Source organism: Sinocyclocheilus grahami, unplaced genomic scaffold, assembly GCF_001515645.1.
Source record: "Sinocyclocheilus grahami isolate Dianchi unplaced genomic scaffold, SAMN03320097.WGS_v1.1 scaffold462.1, whole genome shotgun sequence".
NCBI lineage: Eukaryota > Metazoa > Chordata > Actinopteri > Cypriniformes > Cyprinidae > Sinocyclocheilus > Sinocyclocheilus grahami.
This window is the reverse complement of record NW_015505641.1, coordinates 1675154-1693312: the sequence shown is the minus strand read 5'-3', so window position 1 is coordinate 1693312 and position 18159 is coordinate 1675154. Positions and strand designations below refer to the sequence as shown.

At 36.6% G+C, this 18159-nt stretch overlaps 2 protein-coding genes across 3 annotated transcripts in view; both read right to left on the bottom strand.

The window, feature by feature from the left end:
- Positions 1-12401, bottom strand: part of LOC107552985 (zinc finger protein 143-like) — a 14602-nt gene extending 2201 nt beyond the window's left edge. The window contains exons 1-14 of one of the 2 annotated variants that reach the window (XM_016235044.1): positions 12284-12401; positions 9260-9362; positions 8214-8300; positions 6853-6936; positions 6599-6727; positions 6294-6487; positions 5654-5725; positions 5434-5547; positions 5255-5330; positions 3505-3630; positions 3096-3275; positions 1660-1887; positions 1442-1575; positions 522-653 (exon numbers count right to left, since the gene is read on the bottom strand). In XM_016235044.1, coding sequence (XP_016090530.1) covers positions 522-653; positions 1442-1575; positions 1660-1887; positions 3096-3275; positions 3505-3630; positions 5255-5330; positions 5434-5547; positions 5654-5725; positions 6294-6487; positions 6599-6727; positions 6853-6936; positions 8214-8300; positions 9260-9356 — 1653 coding nt within the window. In that variant the 5' untranslated portion in view covers positions 9357-9362; positions 12284-12401. Of the gene's footprint in view, positions 1-521; positions 654-1441; positions 1576-1659; positions 1888-3095; positions 3276-3504; positions 3631-5254; positions 5331-5433; positions 5548-5653; positions 5726-6293; positions 6488-6598; positions 6728-6852; positions 6937-8213; positions 8301-9259; positions 9363-11979; positions 12059-12283 lie in introns of those variants that run through there. The other variant, XM_016235045.1, reaches the window with a different exon arrangement.
- A 2888-nt stretch (positions 12402-15289) lies between these two features.
- Positions 15290-17861, bottom strand: LOC107552969 (serine/threonine-protein kinase pim-2-like). The gene is made up of 7 exons (XM_016235030.1): positions 17741-17861; positions 16845-16939; positions 16687-16737; positions 16220-16598; positions 15850-16026; positions 15518-15606; positions 15290-15307 (listed from the first exon to the last, which is right to left on the bottom strand). Exons 1-7 carry the CDS (start codon positions 17853-17855, stop codon positions 15290-15292), a joined length of 924 nt encoding a protein of 307 aa, XP_016090516.1. The 5' UTR covers positions 17856-17861.
- Between the last annotated feature and the right edge of the window lie 298 nt (positions 17862-18159).

Below are 18159 nucleotides of genomic sequence, written 5' to 3'. Positions count from 1 at the left end.
TGGTCCATTTGAGAGATAGGTGGCAGTAATGCACTTATAAGTCTGCGATCCGCTGTAAAGCAAGAAGACGACGACGCGTCTGAGAACGCGCTCAGGACAGTTCAGATATTGCTGTGAATCAGAGGTAAAAGACGATATAAATACTGTTCAGTTTCTTGCACAGACTGATCGTTTCGTGTCTTTACACATCAATGTATCGTCACGAGCAGCAGGTTTTAATTTGGTTTTGTTTGTGTATGTAATTTTGACTCTCAAAGCTGTGATTCCCATTCACTTACATTATATGACTGACAGACTGCAACGGTGTGTGTTAAAAATCTTCGTCTGTGTTCTACTGAAGAAACAAAGTCACCTACATCTTGGATGCCCTGGGGGTAAGCAGATAAACATCACATTTTCATTTTTGGGTGAACTATCCCTTTAAATAATGGCTGAAAGAGTGATGGTGACGCTGAAGTCAAACACAAACATAAATACACTTGTTTGCTTCTCAAATTCACAATACCCAAAAACCTACACACCTGTCCTTCAGTCCCGTCCTCCGAGACCACAGTCACTGAATGAGCCTCCACTGATGATAGCAAAGACTCCGTGGGTGGGATGGTGATCACACTGCCATCTTGTGTTAACATTGTGATTACATTTCCAATAGCCTGTCAGAAATCACAGAATTGCCCATTCAGCACGAGTATTATGATTAGCTTCCAGATTTGCTGTCTGAAGTCTATGGCAGCACATATATAAACTTAAAGCACCGTACAACGTTTTGTAATTTTGGTTATAGGGGAGGGTCTGAAGAATCAACTGAACAAGTCTGGAGTCTGTCAAACCCTCGAAGCATAATCAAAAAATGAATTTTAATAAATGAACATGCAGTCCTCTCACAAATAGTAGATTCAAATCTATATATTGATATAATGTTTTTGTTAAAACTTTGAATTAGGTTTTATTTAATGTATTCTGCTCTCACTGTAATTTTAGTTTTTTTTTTTTTTTACGTCTAAATATTTTTAAAATAATTTGCATTGATTATCTGAAAAGCTGCCTTGTGAAATAACTGAAAAAAATAAGTTTACACTTTTTATATATTTTTTATTATATTTCAATTAATGTTTATTTTAAGTAAATTTATATTTTTTTACTACATCGTAAAAAAAATTAAAAGTTGTAAATAAAACAAAGATACACGTTTTATAAGAAAATACTACATTGTAAAAAAAAAAGAAAGATTTTGCTGAATTTGTAAATAAATTAAAGTTTTAAATTAAATTTATTTGATAAATTAATAAAATAAAGATTATTGGAAAATACTATTTCAGCCTTTCTATTTCAAAATTTCTTCAATGTGTTATTTCTTATTTCTTAGTAATTGTGAAATTTACTTGAAAAATTTTCAGATTTTATTAAATGTTTTTCAGTGTATAATAACCCTGATGCAAACCTGTGATAATCCATCTTGCGTGATGAGCGTTACATGCTGTTGTTCCGTGACATCAGAGATTTCAGAATCCATCTCTGGACAAGTGTCTTCACATTTCACAGGGCTAACAGTCAGGGAGGGGTCATCTATAGCCTCTGAATACAAAACACAGCCCAGTTTCGCTCATAAACTATCACCAAAATCTTGTATCTATGATGTAGGTATTTTTCAAAACCAACCTGAAGGGGGTTCAAAATAGCCCTCGGACTCCTCCTCTATAGGCTCAGAGTCATTGTGTGCTGTACGTTTGTGTATGACCAGTGTGGAAATCTGCTTGTACGTCTTTCCACAGTGGTTGCACTTGTAGGGTTTGCAGGCAGTGTGCACTACATTATGTTTGTATAGACTCGAGTACTCAGTGAATCGCTTGTCACAGCCAGGAACTGTGCAAACATACGGCCTCTCTCCTGCATGCAATAAAGACACTGCTTTAGATATTTCAGAGAGTTACATTCACGTTAGATAAAAAAAAATGTATAATGAAAGAATTAAAATAAATAGTTCAGCCAAAATGGAAATTCTGTCATTATTTACTTCCCCACATGTCTTTTCAAAAACATAGGACTTTCTTTCATGAAAACACAAGGTCAGTTTTTGGATATCCTGGATGACAAAAATCATAATTGTGCGATTATTCCCTTGAAATTGTAATTGCGATTATTAATTACGATTATCACAATTTACATTGAATGATGTTTATACCATTGTTTGATGCAACTGCATGCCATATTTTTATATGAAAATAAACAAGCTGAAAACACTCTAACTGAAAAACCTTTAGTGCTTTTCTATGTCTTAAACGTCAACTATACATCGGATTGGTTTCTTCTTTAAATTATAAAAAAGTAAAAATATGAATGGTATTATAATGTTATACTAAAACTAAAATTAAAATAATGGGGAAAAACCCTTAAGATAACATGTGGAAAGAAAAAAAACATTTTAAGCACGCAGGATAACATAAGTGGACTTTGAACGATTTCGTAATTGTGGCATCCATAATTGTAATCGCGATTAGAAATTTGATTAATTGTGCAGCCCTAGTAGATATTAATCTTCGTTAACATTAGTTAACCAAAAAATCTGTTCATTGTTAGCTCAGGTCTATTAATATTAACAGATACAATTTGTGATTTTAATAACGTATTAGTAAATGTTGAAATGAACTAAGATTAAGAAATGCTTTAGAAGGATTTTAATGCTAACTAAGGATAACAAATGGAACCTTACTGTAAAGTGTTACCAAAATATCTGTGTTCCACAGCACTGTGTTCCAAAATTTTTGGGAGAATTATCCATTTGATTTAATGAAAGAGAACTGTGGGGTTGGAGGTAAGCTACAAAGTGACAAGAATCACCATAAAAGTATTAAAATGTCTACGCTATATATGCAAAGTCTTCTGAAGCCATTCAATAGCATTGTGTGAGAAACAGAATTTGTCGTTTACTGAAAATCTTGACATCTCTTCAGACCAGCACATCATTTTAAATTTCTCCTTCTGAGTTGCACTTAAGAAAGTAAGTCATTCGGGTTTGGAGCGATATGAGGGCGAGTAAAGGATGACAACTGTCATTTCTGGGTGAACTATCCCTTTAAGGCTAAAGAGGAGCACACCTGTATGGATCCGTATGTGGTTCTTGTAATTTGTTGCGCTGGCAAACGCCCGATTACAGCCTGGCTCTGAACAGTGATATGGTTTCTCTCCTGTGTGCGTGCGAACGTGCACCTTACAGATGTTTGAGGTAGTAAAGGATCGTCCACAGCCCGGGAATGGACATAGAAATGGTTTCTCTCCTTAAAAGAACAGAGAACAAATATAGCAGTGGTAGGAGTCCAAGTATATTGGTAATAGGGCAGTTAATATGACAAATCTTTCAAATGACAAGCTTTTCAAATTCTTATGCATGCAGCCTTTTGTTTACTTTTCAATACCAAGATAGTTTAACACAGTACTGTGCGATTCATATTTCCATGATACTCCAAGAAATAGATGGAGGATTTTAAGAAATATGAAGAAATGTACCCGTGTGAATTCTGGTATGCTTTTGAAGGTCCCCTGAGGTCTTGAAAGATTTTTTACAGTCTATCTCCTGACAGCGGTAAGGTTTTTCTCCAGTGTGCGTCCTGATGTGACTTTTCAAACCGTAACCTAGAAGAAAATGAATAAGAGATGAATATAACACAGCAGATATGTCAGAAATACACTACCATTCAAAGGTTCAGGGTAAGATTTTTTTTTTATGTTCATTTGATCACAAATACATAAAAAAAAGAAAAAAAAAAGGAATATTGTGAGAAATTATTACTAGAGCCCATACGATATGGGTTTTTAGGGCCGATACCGATACCGATATTAGTGAGTAAAAAAAAGGTTGATATCGATACATAGGCTGATATTCTTTGTGTATATTATAGTACAGTACCAGTCAAAACTTTCCCATTCGTGTGTCCAAACTTTTGACTGGTACTATATATAGAATACAGTATATACATAAACAGAATATATATACAAACACATTTTTGCTACGATCACTTAAATGTGGTGATCAAACACTTATAATGACGTGACAAAGATATGTAATGGAGGCAGGGCATTTAACAATAAACTTTATTATCCAAAATGAGTCTGACATCAGTGCACTGAACAGTCAAGGTCAAGCTTATTCAACTTTATTTCAATTCAATGCCATTCAGCTTTATTTCACTTCGGAACATTAATTCACGGATTTGCGCTACTGTCTTCACACACAGATGAAACTTACTAGAGAAGTGTGAAGTGTGACATAATATACCTCTGTAAATAAATACAATTTAAATTCACGTCTCGCGCACTTTAATGCCCTTTGAATGTAACGCGTACGTTCCCTTGGAACTGGAATCATGGCGCAATATCATGTGAAGTCCACTTCGCAGGGCACTTACGTTCGAATAAGACAACGCTTGAATGCCGCTGCCTGAACAAGAGACCTCCTTACTGAAGTTAAAGTGTTGGCTGGTGTCACTATCTCGCGAACGTGGCGGCGGATCTCCACCAAATTCGGGGGATCCCTTCAGCTCGAGGAGCCCTCTCGAACGCCACTGGTCTCACTCAAAAGGGGGCCTCGAGACGTACACTCGATTCGGTGTTCGAGAGGGTTCCTCAAGCTGAAGGGATCCCCTGAATTTGGTGCGGATCCGCCGCACCGTTACGGAGATATGGCCATTCAAAGTTTCAATGGTATTCCATACACTTAAGCTTTAAAGCATTTTATCCAGGTCGCCAGTTGCAAACAATGGAGCTCTGCTGGACAAACGACGTAATTACACCATTTTATCTGCGTTTTATGTTCTGTAAAACATTGGCATATTCGCCGATACCGATATATCTGCGACAGGCTCATATTGGCCGATAAAATCGGCAAAACGATATATCGGTCGGGCTCTAATTATTACAACTGGTTTCTATTGTAATACACATTAAAATGTAATTTATTTCTATGATGGCAAAGCTGAATTTTCAGCAGACATTACTGCAGTCTTCAGTGTCACATGTTCCTTAAAAAAAATCATTCTAATATGCTGATTTGCTGCTCAAGAAACATTTATTATTATTATTAATGTTGAAAACAGTTGTGCTGCTTCATATTTCTGTGGAAACTGTGATACACTTTTTTCCAGGACTCTTACAGAAAATTCAAAAGAACAGCATTTACTTGAAATAAAAATCTTCTGTCTTGAAATAAAAATGTCTGTACTGTCACTTTTAATCAATGTAATGCAAGTGTTTTTGTTACCTGTTGCAAACTTTTTTCCACAGCCGGGTAAGTCACAACAGTATGGCTTGTCACCAGTATGCGCTCTTTCATGTACCTGAAAAAGCATAACGTGAACATCTCACAGTAAACATAACGCATTACATTTGTAATGTCATCCTGCTTTTAATTACAAGCACAAACATACAAGCCATAATAACCTTAAGATGATTTGCAGTGGTGTAAAGCTTTCCACATCCGTCATAATTACACCGAAAACATTTCTCTCCCGGCTGCTGCGTATTACGGCGAATTCCTTGACCCTGAAGAACGATCTAGAGAGAGTATAAACATATATAAACATTTAAGTATAAAAATTTTTGAGCAACTCTGAGTTTGGCTAATGACATTTTTATGTTGCATGGGAAATGATATTCTCACCTGCATTTCCACAACACTGTGAGGATCATCGGTGATCAGCTCAGAGTCTGCGTAAGAGTCAATTTCTTCGATCTGCAGAAAACAAATAACTATAATTACACTATTTTTTTTTTTTACCAACTTTGACAAGTGAGCAAGGGAGACTGATTGTGCTAAAAATAATGTTTAATATATGATATATACCAATGCTCTCTAATTTAATATTGCCAGTTAAATCATCACAAATATGTGACCCTGGACCACAAAACCAGTCTTAAGTCACTTGGGTATATTTTTAGCATTAGCAAAACAAACAATGCATGGGTCAAAATTGTAAATTTTTCTTTTATGCCAAAAATCATTAGGATACTAAGTAAAGATCATGTTCCATGAAAATATTTTGTAAATTTCCTACCGTAAATATATCAAAACTTAATTTTTGATTAGTAATATGCATTGCTGAGGACTTAATTTGGACAACTTTAAAGGCCAAATATTGTCATATCCTAACAAACCATACATCAATGGAAAGCTTATTTATTCAGCTTTCAGATGATGTATAAATCTCAATTTCAAAAAATTGACCCTTATGACTGGTTTTGTGGTCCAGGGTCACATATTGTGAATATCTTTGCACTAGCCCTGGTCATCTTGGTTTTACCTTGGTTGTGTACTGCTCCAAAGCATTGATTGTTTCTTGGTCAATGGCTGCATCTGTGTGCAAATCTGCTACTGTGCCATTCGTCTGGATGGCCAGAATGGTGTTTGGCTGGGAAACCTGAACAGCATGATGAATGTAAGCGGTAGACCCGTCCTCTAACTGCACCGCCTGCAGGGTACTGGGTTCATATGTATCTGCCAATGCAATATTGATATAAAGACAGGCCAAAAACCAATTAAAAAACATATTCGTCCAAATCCCATTTAACATTTTGCTGCATAGTAAAAACAGAAGAAAGGAAAAACCTTTCGCAGTGTGGTGGATGTAAGCAGTAGTTCCATCTTCCAACTGCACAGTCTGAGCATCCTCCAGTCTTAAGCTCTCATTACCAACAACATCACATACAGATGAGCCAGTCCAGTTATTTGACTCATCTAGTGTGCATATAAAAAAAAAGACATTATAAGCCTGTTCGTAATTTTAAAGAAAGAAGAAGAAGAAAGTAGATCATGTCTGGTGAATCTAACATTAAGATTTGCTACATAAAGTGTAAAAATACCTGCTTTTGGAACAGCAATGTGTTGCACATAAGCAGAAGACCCATCTTCTAACTGGATCACCTGTCCTTCAACTATATTGCTGTCTGGGGAAAACAACCAGCACTCAGTTAATCCCTCATTCATAATATCATGTCAACTGTGTAAAAAAAAAAAGTTCCATTGTATTCTTTTATGGAAAAACAAAAACACATGCAACTTAGATCTGATTGTTTTTTTTTAAATCAAGAAAGAAATACAGGAGTTAAAGATAATAGACGCTTCATTATAATTTTCAATAAATGTTTTAATTATATTAGCTGTCTTGTTATGTTTGGCTAATAGATATGAAAGCCCACTTCCACCATGAAATATAAAAAATAAAAAATAAAGTATTTGCATTTTTTTCCCCTCACAATTCTGGGTTCATAGCTCACTTTGTTTCTCGCAATGTAAAAAAATGAATTAAATAACTGCATGATATAAACTCAGATTATATCTCACAATTCTGACATTTTTTCCTCAGAATTCTGAGTTTACAACTCACAATGTTTTTTCTCCACAATAAAAAGGCTACTTTTTCCTCACAATTCTGATGTTTTTCTTCTCAGAATTGCAAGCTTATAACTAACAAATCTGGCAAAAGTCTGAATTGAGAGATAAAAAGTCACAATTACCTTTTTTTTTATTCCGTGGCGGAACCAGGCTTCCTCAAATATATTTAAAATAATAAATACACAAATTTAACTAATAAACTAGCGCTGTCAAACGATTAATCGCGATTAATCGCATCCAAAATAAACGTTTTTGTTTACATAATATATGTGTGTACTGTGTATATTTATTATGTATATATAAAGACACACACATACAGCATATATTTAAAAAATATTTACATGTATTAATTTATATTCATATAAATTATATCATATATAAATATATTTCATATATAAACATACCATATTTTTCTTAAATATATACATGCATGTGTGTGTCTATATATATATATATATATATATACATAATAAATATACACAGTACACACATATATTATGTAAACAAAAACTTTTATTTTGGATGCGATTAATCGTTTGACAGCACTATTATAAACAAATAATTTTGAAATCCTAAACTAGTTGACAATGTTATGGGTTTGAATCCCAGAGAACACATTACTGTTAATGTAAATGCAAATGTTTGATGGAAAGTCTAGAAAGAATGTGCTCAAATATGACTAACGAATGAGATAACCAACTAATTTGCTATTCAATATGTTCATTTATTTCCTCTAGAAGGTGATGCTGAGTTTTACATCTCAAACGTGTCTCGGATGAGCAATGTTTCTGCTGAAATTGATGTTCAGGGGGCATAGTAATAGACACACCTTGAGTGTTGTGAGGTATATATGCAGTGGACCCATCTGCTAAAGTCACAGCCTGCAAACTGACAGTGTCCATGCTCTGATCGCCATCTGAATCATTAACATGACAATTAGAGAGAGACTGTAATACGGTGTACACTACCATTCAAATGTCTCTTCTGTTCACCAAGGCTGCATTTGCTTGATAAAAATACAGTAAAAATACCAAAACTGTGAAAAATGATTATAGTTCCAAATAACAGTTTTCTATTTTAATATATGTTATAATGTAATTTACTCCTGTGATGGCAAAGCTGAATTTTCAGCATCATTACTTTAGTCTTCACTTTCACATGGTCTACATATATATATATATGTATATATATAGGGGTGTGCGATATATATCGTCTGCGATAATATCGTAATTGTTGTTTTAACGATGTGCGATTTGACATTATCGAGTATTTTGCAAAAACCATTCAAAACATCCCTACAGAGCGCATGCATACATTACGTGAAGTCTAGACTAGTGCGCGTGCGCATTTAGTGCGGTTTCTTTCACTGCATGATTCAGTCTATTAAAATGCATTTAGAATGATCACAAATTCAAGACATGATGGCAGAAAATTTATATATTTATATATTTAAAATCAGCTTAAACTTATTGGAAAAGTTGAATTTCTATCAGTATGAATTGACCACCACACAGAATATGAAGAATATTAAAAACATTACGAGTCAGCTGTCTTCGGCAGTCCTTAAGGTACCAGCACAATGACACACTCAGCAAAATATCGTCTAATTATCGTTATCGATAAAATCCCAGAAAATATCGAGATATCATTTTTGGTCAATATCGCACACCCCTAATATATATATATATATGTAATGTAAAAGTAAATACTGTCACTTGTAATCAATTTAATGCACCCTTTCTGAATAAAAGTATTAATTTCTTTAAAAAATATCTTATTGACCTCAAACTTTTGAATGGCAGTGCATGTACATATTTCCCTTTAATAAAATGCCAACATTGAAAAGAAACTGTTTAGAAAGTGTGCAGCTCTGACCTGCAATCCCCACAGTCTCAGTTAAGCAGAGAGTGACTTCCTGAGCATCTCCCTCATGCTGGAAATCTGCTGACTGATTTATCTGAGCCAGCAGCATTATAACCTAAGAGAAATCAAAGGTTAGCCAAGGTCTTAGGAACACAACATAACTCCATGATCACATTTAATAAAAATTATGGAAGTGTGGTCTCAGAATGTATATACAGTATGTTGTTGATGGAACATGGTTATAAAAGATTCCTATACTCCATCAAATTTGTTCACAAAAACATGGTATAAAATTTGGTATAGTGGTACACTTTCCATTGGGGTTCAGAAAGCAGATTGCACTGAACGCTGGCAGCTGCTAAATGTCATTCTACAAAACAGTGTCTGTATCTCTCTTTTTTAATTCCCCTCAGTTGTAATGTCAACCTTAAAGGTCGGCGTTGCGCATGCGCCGCTCAGAAGTGACGACCGCGGAAGTGCAGCGGAGAGATCAAAACAAAACAACGGTCACTTATTAGAAGAACAAAACGAGGATTTGTAAAGAAGAATGTCAGAGGATTTGGATATAAGCCAAGAGGAGACTGGTTTTCCTTTGCTAAAGTAAGGAAACGTTGCTTCCTTTGCTCCTGTTAACAAACGTTGGTTTTCACGAGACTCACCGGCGCATGCGCAACGCCGACCTCATACGTCATCCGCCCGGAACTGCTTCTGTGTACAATTGTTGGCGCAAGCTACATTAAAGTGATTATTACGTTTTGAATATGGAAATTTTTCTTACAAAAACTAATCGATTCGCTACAGGAGGCCTTTGTTCACCCCCCGGAGCCGTGCGAGACACTTTTTTTTTTTAATGGATGGGCGCTTTTTATTTAACTTATTTTGGACTGATGCATGCAACACCCGCTGAGTGCCATTAAACAGCTTGAAAGATCAAAGACCATTTTTAATATAACTCCGACTGGATTCATCTGAAAGAAGAAAGTCATATACACCTAAGATGACTTGAGTGTGAGTAATTTATGGGCTAATTTTCATTTTTGGGTGAACTAACCCTTTAATGGAAACCCATTATTAAAATTTGTATTAATTAAATAATTCATTTACCTTAAGTCACAGCAAACTTCATCTATCTGATTGAATGTTACAAGGATTTACAAGATAAATTTAAAATATATATTATAATAAATCTAATATTACAAACGTCAACATGGGAATAAAAACACATTTCTCCTTCCTATCTGGCCCATCATGCTATTTCAAAGCTCTGTCGTTTTAATTTTTTTACATATAATGCAAAGCGATAAAATGATGAGAGAGAGAGATATACAGATCAACGACCTAAAAAATATCCTCAAAAGCCTAATGATATTTCTAAAAAATAATGGATAGATAATCAAGTAAACCTAAATTACTACATTCCACTCAATGTTCATCTTGAAATATTAATAATACAAAAGTTGTTCTTACGTTCACTTTATTGAATATCTAGATTTCACAGCAAAAAGACACATGAACCACGACCTGAAGTTGTTGGACAGTTTTAGAATGATACTCAAAGGCCTTTTTCTTACAAAAAAAAAAAAAGTATGAATGATCAATCAAACAACAGAAAGCAAGTAGAAGATTTGGTTTTTCCGCACGTTTTTAGAAATCCGTGTATCAAATATGATCTTCTCCTTTTGGAGAAGATTCCAATCTGAAGTGGCAGCATATTTAAAGCAGCTTTTACCAAGCTCAGTTCTGACAAGAGACACACAAAGATTATAATTTGATTGAGAATGTAATGAGTAATTGCCTGACGAAGTCCTTTGAATAAAACAACAGAGATAAACTGGCAAATAACCCAGTATGACTTTATATATCAACAGATACCAATGCTGCATTTTTCTCTGAATACTCAAAGAAGGCCATGCAACTCTTCTTTATAACTCACAATGCTGAGTTGAAAATTTGCAATCAGTTATAAATCTCAGAGCACCATGGTACAAAGCATCCGAGGAGGCGAGAAGGTAAGAGGGGCCATGCTGATAAACTACATCCCCATAATCGAGAACCGGTAGAAAAGTTGCGGACACTCATTTCTTTCTCACATTGAATGAAAAACACGACTTATTTCTAAAGTAAAAAACCCTAACCTTTTCTTTCATTTTTTCCCCAAATACTTAATATGTGAACCAAAATGTAGCGTGTTATCGATAATAATACCCAAGTATTTGTACTCTGACCCTGAAGTAATTTGGCTCCCCTGAGAAATCCGAAGAAGCTTAAGAATTTGAAAATAACATACAATTCGTTTTTTCAACATTTAAAACCAGCTTCAAAGCACAGAATCTTTTTTGGCTAATATCTAAAACAGACTGTAAAGAAGCCACTGTTGCTTAGAAGGGGCTGAGCAATAAAGGATAGCATCATCTGCATAAAAATGGAAGATATATGCTAAATAATAACGGCCCCAACACAGATCCTTGTGGGACTCCCTTAACAACCTCCAATGGATCATGTTGAACACCTTCCAGCTCTACACATTTAAATAAGCAAGGAACCATAAAATAGCATTTTCTGATAGTCCTACCCATCTAAGCCTATTTAATAATATGTCATGGTCCACAGCTGTTATGGCCTTTATAAGGATTCAGATGATCATTAAAATGATTACAAAATACACTAAATCAGACAAGAAAGCTTTCGTCCTTCAAATGTGCAAACAACAGTTTTACAGTTTCTACAGTCACCTCAGGCTAGTGCTGCTCGTGTTTCTTCACGATTCCTTCAGCTTGTAACAAAATGAAAATGAGTGTTGTCGCGTTTTGTAACGCATGAGACTTATGGGATGTGAACTCAAGGCAGAGACACATGCAGTAAACCTGACGCGACATCTAGAATCAGATGCTAACAAAATGCCGAGACAATTACAGCCGATCGCTTTTAGTACAGTGTGTTTAAACGTTAAACGTAAACACAATGTAACGTACGTTACTGAAAACCGTCTAATTTATTACATTAATAAGAGATGTGTTCAATGTTTCAAACACTTACCTCTCTGAAGAGCCCGAATCTACCAGAAACAGCGCACCGGATCAAATTATATCTATAATATTTCCATATATGAAGGTCCCTAACATCGCCATAAAAAAGAAAAAAGAAAGAAAACACTGGTGTGTTTTGAATCGTTTTTTTTTTCTTCTCTGGTTTTAATGTTAGATTTCCAGTGAAGAGGTCTATTCTTCCCTCTGCTGTTCAGGAGTAGCCTAATAAACACTACCAATCAAACAGACTGGTTTCCATTGCATTATAAGTTATTACTTATTAATAAAAATAAATAAACTAAAGCCTTTTGCTGACCATCGTGATTATTTTTGAATCTATTTGCAAACCTGGAGGAAAGCATTGGGTCACTCCCAGTGCTTTTATTCATTTTATAAATCAATTTATTATACAACATATTACACTCTAAAAAATGCTGGGTTAAATACAACCTAGTGCTGGGTAAAATAGGTCTATTTGCAAACCTGGAGGAAAGCATTGGGTCACTCCCAGTGCTTTTATTCATTTTATAAATCAATTTATTATACAACATATTACACTCTAAAAAATGCTGGGTTAAATACAACCCAGTGCTGGGTAAAATAGGGACAAACCCAGCAATTGGGCTGTTTTGACCCAGCGTTTGGGTTACTACCCAGAAGGTTGGGTTAAACATTTAACCCAACCGCTGGGCCAAAACAACCCAAGTGGCTACATTAGTGGGAGGAGTTGGATCTGGATCCAACCACGCCCCCTGGATCTTGTGTTCTGCAGTGAGGACCATCTCCATCTGGTTCTACAACTGATTCTTTACTTTATTTTATTGAATATAAATAAAGGTAATTGTCAAAGTCATTCATTTGTGTCGGTGTAATGGCACTAAAATAAGTAAAATAAATGAAACATAAATTCATAAATTAAATCTGCGATCTGTCTATTTTAAAGGGGTCATATGACGTGGCTGAACGTTCACTTTTATAAAGAATATCTCTTTGGGTTTGAGACTTTAATCTTTGCGACTTTTTGGAACTTCTGTATGCACGAACAGCTTTTAACACTCCAAAGAGAAAGGAAAACATGAAATCGCGTCATATGACCCCTTTAACTCTGCCTCAGTCCTGTTATTTCATTTGAGCTTAATAATTACGATATTGAAAAAAAAACTTGAGTTCGATTCAATCAAACTAAACAAGACAGGTGTGAATACACCCTTTGTTCGTTCCCTTCATTTCAGTGACGAATGTTTTATAAACAAGCCCCAGTTCGAAGCTGGGTATGCAGATCGTTTGATACTGAAAAATAGAGCAGTCCCAGCGATAATAGATCCCGTCATGAGCTGGAACTCCAGGCGGTAAGTAAAACTGCATCAAAAACTTCGGAGATATGAAGGATGCAATGCTATTATATAGGTACTACATGAGATTGGCTGAAACTCTGTGTTATGTCCCCTTTGTGTATTCTATGACTTAATTTCATTTGAACAAAGATGGTGGCAAATATTGTTGCTGGAAATGTATTAAAGCTGCAGTCCCTAAGTTTTGCCTCTTTGTCGCCATCTCTGTTTGAAAACCTGCAATTGCAGCTACTTGCAGAATTATCTTCCTTGCATGGGTTGTGCACCGGCACGGCTCCAGCGTGGATGAATCTAATGTGTGGCTGTCACTCACCGCACTGGTGTGGATACTGCACTTTGTATTCACAGATTCTACATCTTGAAAGTATGACCCAAATAAGAGTTTTCAGTGGAGAATGTCATCTGAACAAGTAAGCAGCAACTGCCACTTTTGTTCTGATCAACGGAGGAAAAAAGCATTACAATAAATTGCGCTATCAATGGTGATTAAGTCTAACAAACGGTTAGCTCATATAACATCAAACCGTGCCAATTATTATTATTGTTATACTTTGTTTTCAAATTCAATCCGCCATTTATTCCAGCTGCTGCGAGAAAAGGCTTTAAACGATCCGTTTAAAGCCATTGTCTCTTTTGTTTTGGCTTGTTAGAAAGCATGTATGAAGGAGCTTCATGCTAAGTCTTTCTGTCGTGACGTCATGAAGCGTCGCCTACGTGGCATCGGTTGTCATCCAGTATGACACACTACACGTGAAAGTGAAGTGATATGTGGCCAAGTTTGGTTACCCATACTAGGAATTAGTGCTCTGCATTTATCCCATCCTAAGTGCACACACAGCAGTGAACACACACCCGGAGCAGTGGGCAGCCATTTATGCTGCGGCACCCGGGGAGCAGTTGGGGGTTTGGAGCATTGCTCAAGGGCACCTCAGTCGTGGTATTGAAGGTGGGAGAGAGCACAGTACATTCACTCCCCCCACCTACAATCCCTGCCAGTATGATACTCGAACCCGCAACCTTTGGGTTACGAGTCCGACTCGCTAACCATTAGGCCACGACTTTCCCCAAGATGAAACGATTGAATCTTGCATCCCGACACCCATCGTCATTTACAAATCCCCACGACACCCTACGTCAAGCAGATTGTGCCAAAATTGGGCTAAAATCCAATAATATGAGACCATCACCATGTTGCCATTTGTGAAAGACTCACTGAGCGTTGGCCGAGAACGAGGCAGACACCATTTTTGGTGGAAATGAGGTAACAGCAAAAAAATTTATTTTTTATATAATTTTATAACAACAACAACAAAAATAATAATATGTTAACAACAACAATAATAATAATAGGTTAACAACAATAATAATAATAATTACAATTTAAAATTTATTTACATATGTGGTCACCAGATAGGCAAGTAATACTGCCAAACACAAATATTACTGCCTCAAACCAAGGAGCCAGATGCTACCAGGGCTTGACAGCCTCGCAAGATGCTGAGGCATTGAGGGACCACGCAGACAGTAGGCACTAAGCAGAGGGATGGAGAAGCCGAGACTGAAAATTATGTGACAGCCAATAGAGGAACCTCTGAAGGCCGTGGCAGGAGCGGCTTTCACAGGAACCTCTAGTTACTCTGTTTACCAATATTACATTTTCCTCTTCATATCTGTTTGGTGACCTGGAACAAAAAAGAAAGAATACAGAGATTAGGGTTATTGTCTACACACATTATAATTAGAAAAGAAATTTGACTTCAGATTTCTTCTCTTCACAATAAACAAACAACATATAAAAACAAATGCACCAAAGTACAGAGAAATTATTCTTAAAGAACACATTTTTTTAGGGAAAAAACAAAACAAAAAACAAACCATTTGCAGCTCAGTACCTTAAACCATTCATGTAAAAGGATTTCCCCCAAATCAATCCGCTGGCTTGGGCTTTCATTCAGCAGGGACCGAATCAGGTGGCAGCAATCTGGAAGAGAGGAAGGGACGAGAGAGTCAGATTATCACCTTAATCTTTATATCTCCTCTCTTTGTATTAAGATTTGTATCATAAGATTTTACTATTCTATACTGCACAATCAGAAAATCAGGTATGATTCCTGTATTATCCATCTTTTATAAAGACACTTGGCTCAGGTGTTACTTTTCCCTCCTTGTTTTGTATGATTTAAATTACAGTTAGTCTGCTTTGTTTTGATGAATGGCATCTTACCGTTCGACAAGTCAGGCTTAGACCAGATGCCGCAATTAATAATTTCTATGTCTCTGGGTTCTGGGTAGTGTCCACACACCAACATGAACAATAGAACTCCCAGAGACCATACAGTAGTTGGTTTTCCATGGTACTTGTGGTCCACGTAGTACTCAGGTGGGCAGTACTCTGGTGTGCCTGAAGGAAAGAGATTTTGTCTGATGGGTAAGCTTAAACTACTACAGTTTTCACTGTAAAAAAAATCTGGTATTATTAAATATATGTATATTTTTAAATTGCTGCGTCAAAAGCAAGTTTTACAGGTTTACAGGACACCAATTTAACTTGTCACTAGAAGTCCCAAACTACTGGTGTGATGCATAATACATACCACAAAATCGTTCATAGCCGGAGTCTTGCAGGAGATCACCACACCCGAAGTCAATCAGTTTGACCTCAAGCGTTTCTGGGTTGAGCAGCAGGTTCTCCAGTTTAACGTCCCGGTGAAATACTCCTCGTTGACAGCACATGTGGGCGGCCATTGTTGCCTGTGCCATGATAAACTGTGCTGTGTCCTCGCTGAGGAAGCCTCCCTGAAGCATTGTATAATCCCACAGATCTTTGCAGGGTGACGGACATTCCAAGACCATGATGTAACGTTCAGGCTGGTCCTGCCAGTCCAGCAGCTGAATGATCTCTGGAACTCTGGGCTCCTTATTAACAAGGAGTAAAAGGCCGATCTCTAACGGAAGGGGTGCGGGATGCCCAGGCTAGAAAAAATATAATTGTTAGATGGAGGTGCTTCCCAAAATAAGGACTGTTGTCAGGATGTTTGCACAGTGAGCGTAGTCTACTTACAACATAGATGTATTTCATGTTCCTTGGCTTGCTGGCAATTTTCACGGCCACCTAAACAGCAAAACAAAACATTTATTACATTTACAACATGGCAAGTGCACTAAATAAGGGACATAATATACACTGAAATGACTTACAATGGAAGAACATGACAATACCTCAAGGCCATCCTCCAAGCGTTTCCCTTCATAGACGCAGCCGAATCCTCCCTCACCAAGCATTTTGCCGATTTTATACCAGCTCAGAATGTCATCTGTTAAAAGATTAACAGTCGTAGATGACATGAAATGTCAAACAGTAGTTTGTGTAATGTTTGGGGCAGTAAACGTACCCTCAGTTGTCAAGTTCACTCTGTTGTTATGAGCTGATGCTGGACTGACTGGACTGTGGTGGACTGGAGGGTTTTGAACCTGCTGATCTGCAGGAGGAAGGTCTTCGAGATCACTGGAAACAGATTCCTCTAGAGACCAGGCAATGGACTGCAGAGAAATATGATCTAAAAAGGGGAATAACAAACAAAAGGATGTTCTAAACAAATAATAATTTCATATTGAACACTCATATTATGACGATTGTAGATAACATATGGCAATTAAGCAAGCTTCATGAATTAGATTCCCATTAATGGATACTCATATCTAGCTAAAATGTATGTGGATTTCTTGATGTGCAGAGCTCTAGTAAACAGTGAACATTCACACAATCTCAAATAGGGTTGTGCAAATAATCAAATGCGATTTTCATGCGCATCTCGTCAGTAAAGCCGGTTCTGTGACTAGTAGTAAATCTCCAGCACGTGCTTGCTGAGCTGCAGTTCACTGACAAGCTACACAAAATAGCGTTCAAAATCACAGGCGATTCATTGCCGATTAAGAACGCGATATTGCGTAGCTTGTCAGTGATCTACGGCTCTGTGTAGTAAATGCTGCTCCATCTGAAAGCACGTGCTGGAGATTTACTACTAATCACAGAACCGGCTTTACTGACAAGATGTGCATGAAAATCACATTTGATTATTTGCACAGCCCTAATCTCAAATGGACATTTGGTTTACCCTCTACTTGTCTCTCATATATCATCGCTTGGTCTGAGCTGCTGCTCCATTTAATGGATTTAAGAGAGAGCAGCTTCTCAAAACTCTCCGCCCTCTTTTTCTTTCTCATTGGCATCTCATTTTCCTCACCAGCACCAACGTGCAGATGGTTCTCAGCCACATTGGGGCTGGATGTTGGTGGTGTACTATGATGGGAGTCGTACACCTGATCGTTGAGAGAACTTTGTTTTCTCTTTCGGCCAATGATAAAAGATGTCTGCTTGGTTTCATCTGCGTTTAAAGAGATATAACATGTTCTGGGATAAAAATCTGATTGTGGTCGGAATCAAACTTCAACTGATTTTTGATAAAAGTGTGTGATATTGTGGATTTTCCCATATTGTGATGAATGACACATCATCCTTGAAAAATTACCCTAA

What these genes read in the sequence shown, in the direction of transcription:
- LOC107552969 (XM_016235030.1), bottom strand. Translation starts at nt 17,855, where the DNA reads ATGCCAATGAGAAAGAAAAAGAGGGCGGAGAGTTTTGAGAAGCTGCTC. An exon ending in ATATGAGAGACAAGTAGAGG is followed by an intron (nt 16,940 to 17,740) that starts GTAAACCAAATG and finishes ATCTTTTAACAG; the next exon opens with ATGACATTCTGAGCTGGTAT. An exon ending in ACATGAAATACATCTATGTT is followed by an intron (nt 16,599 to 16,686) that starts GTAAGTAGACTA and finishes TATTTTTTCTAG; the next exon opens with CCTGGGCATCCCGCACCCCT.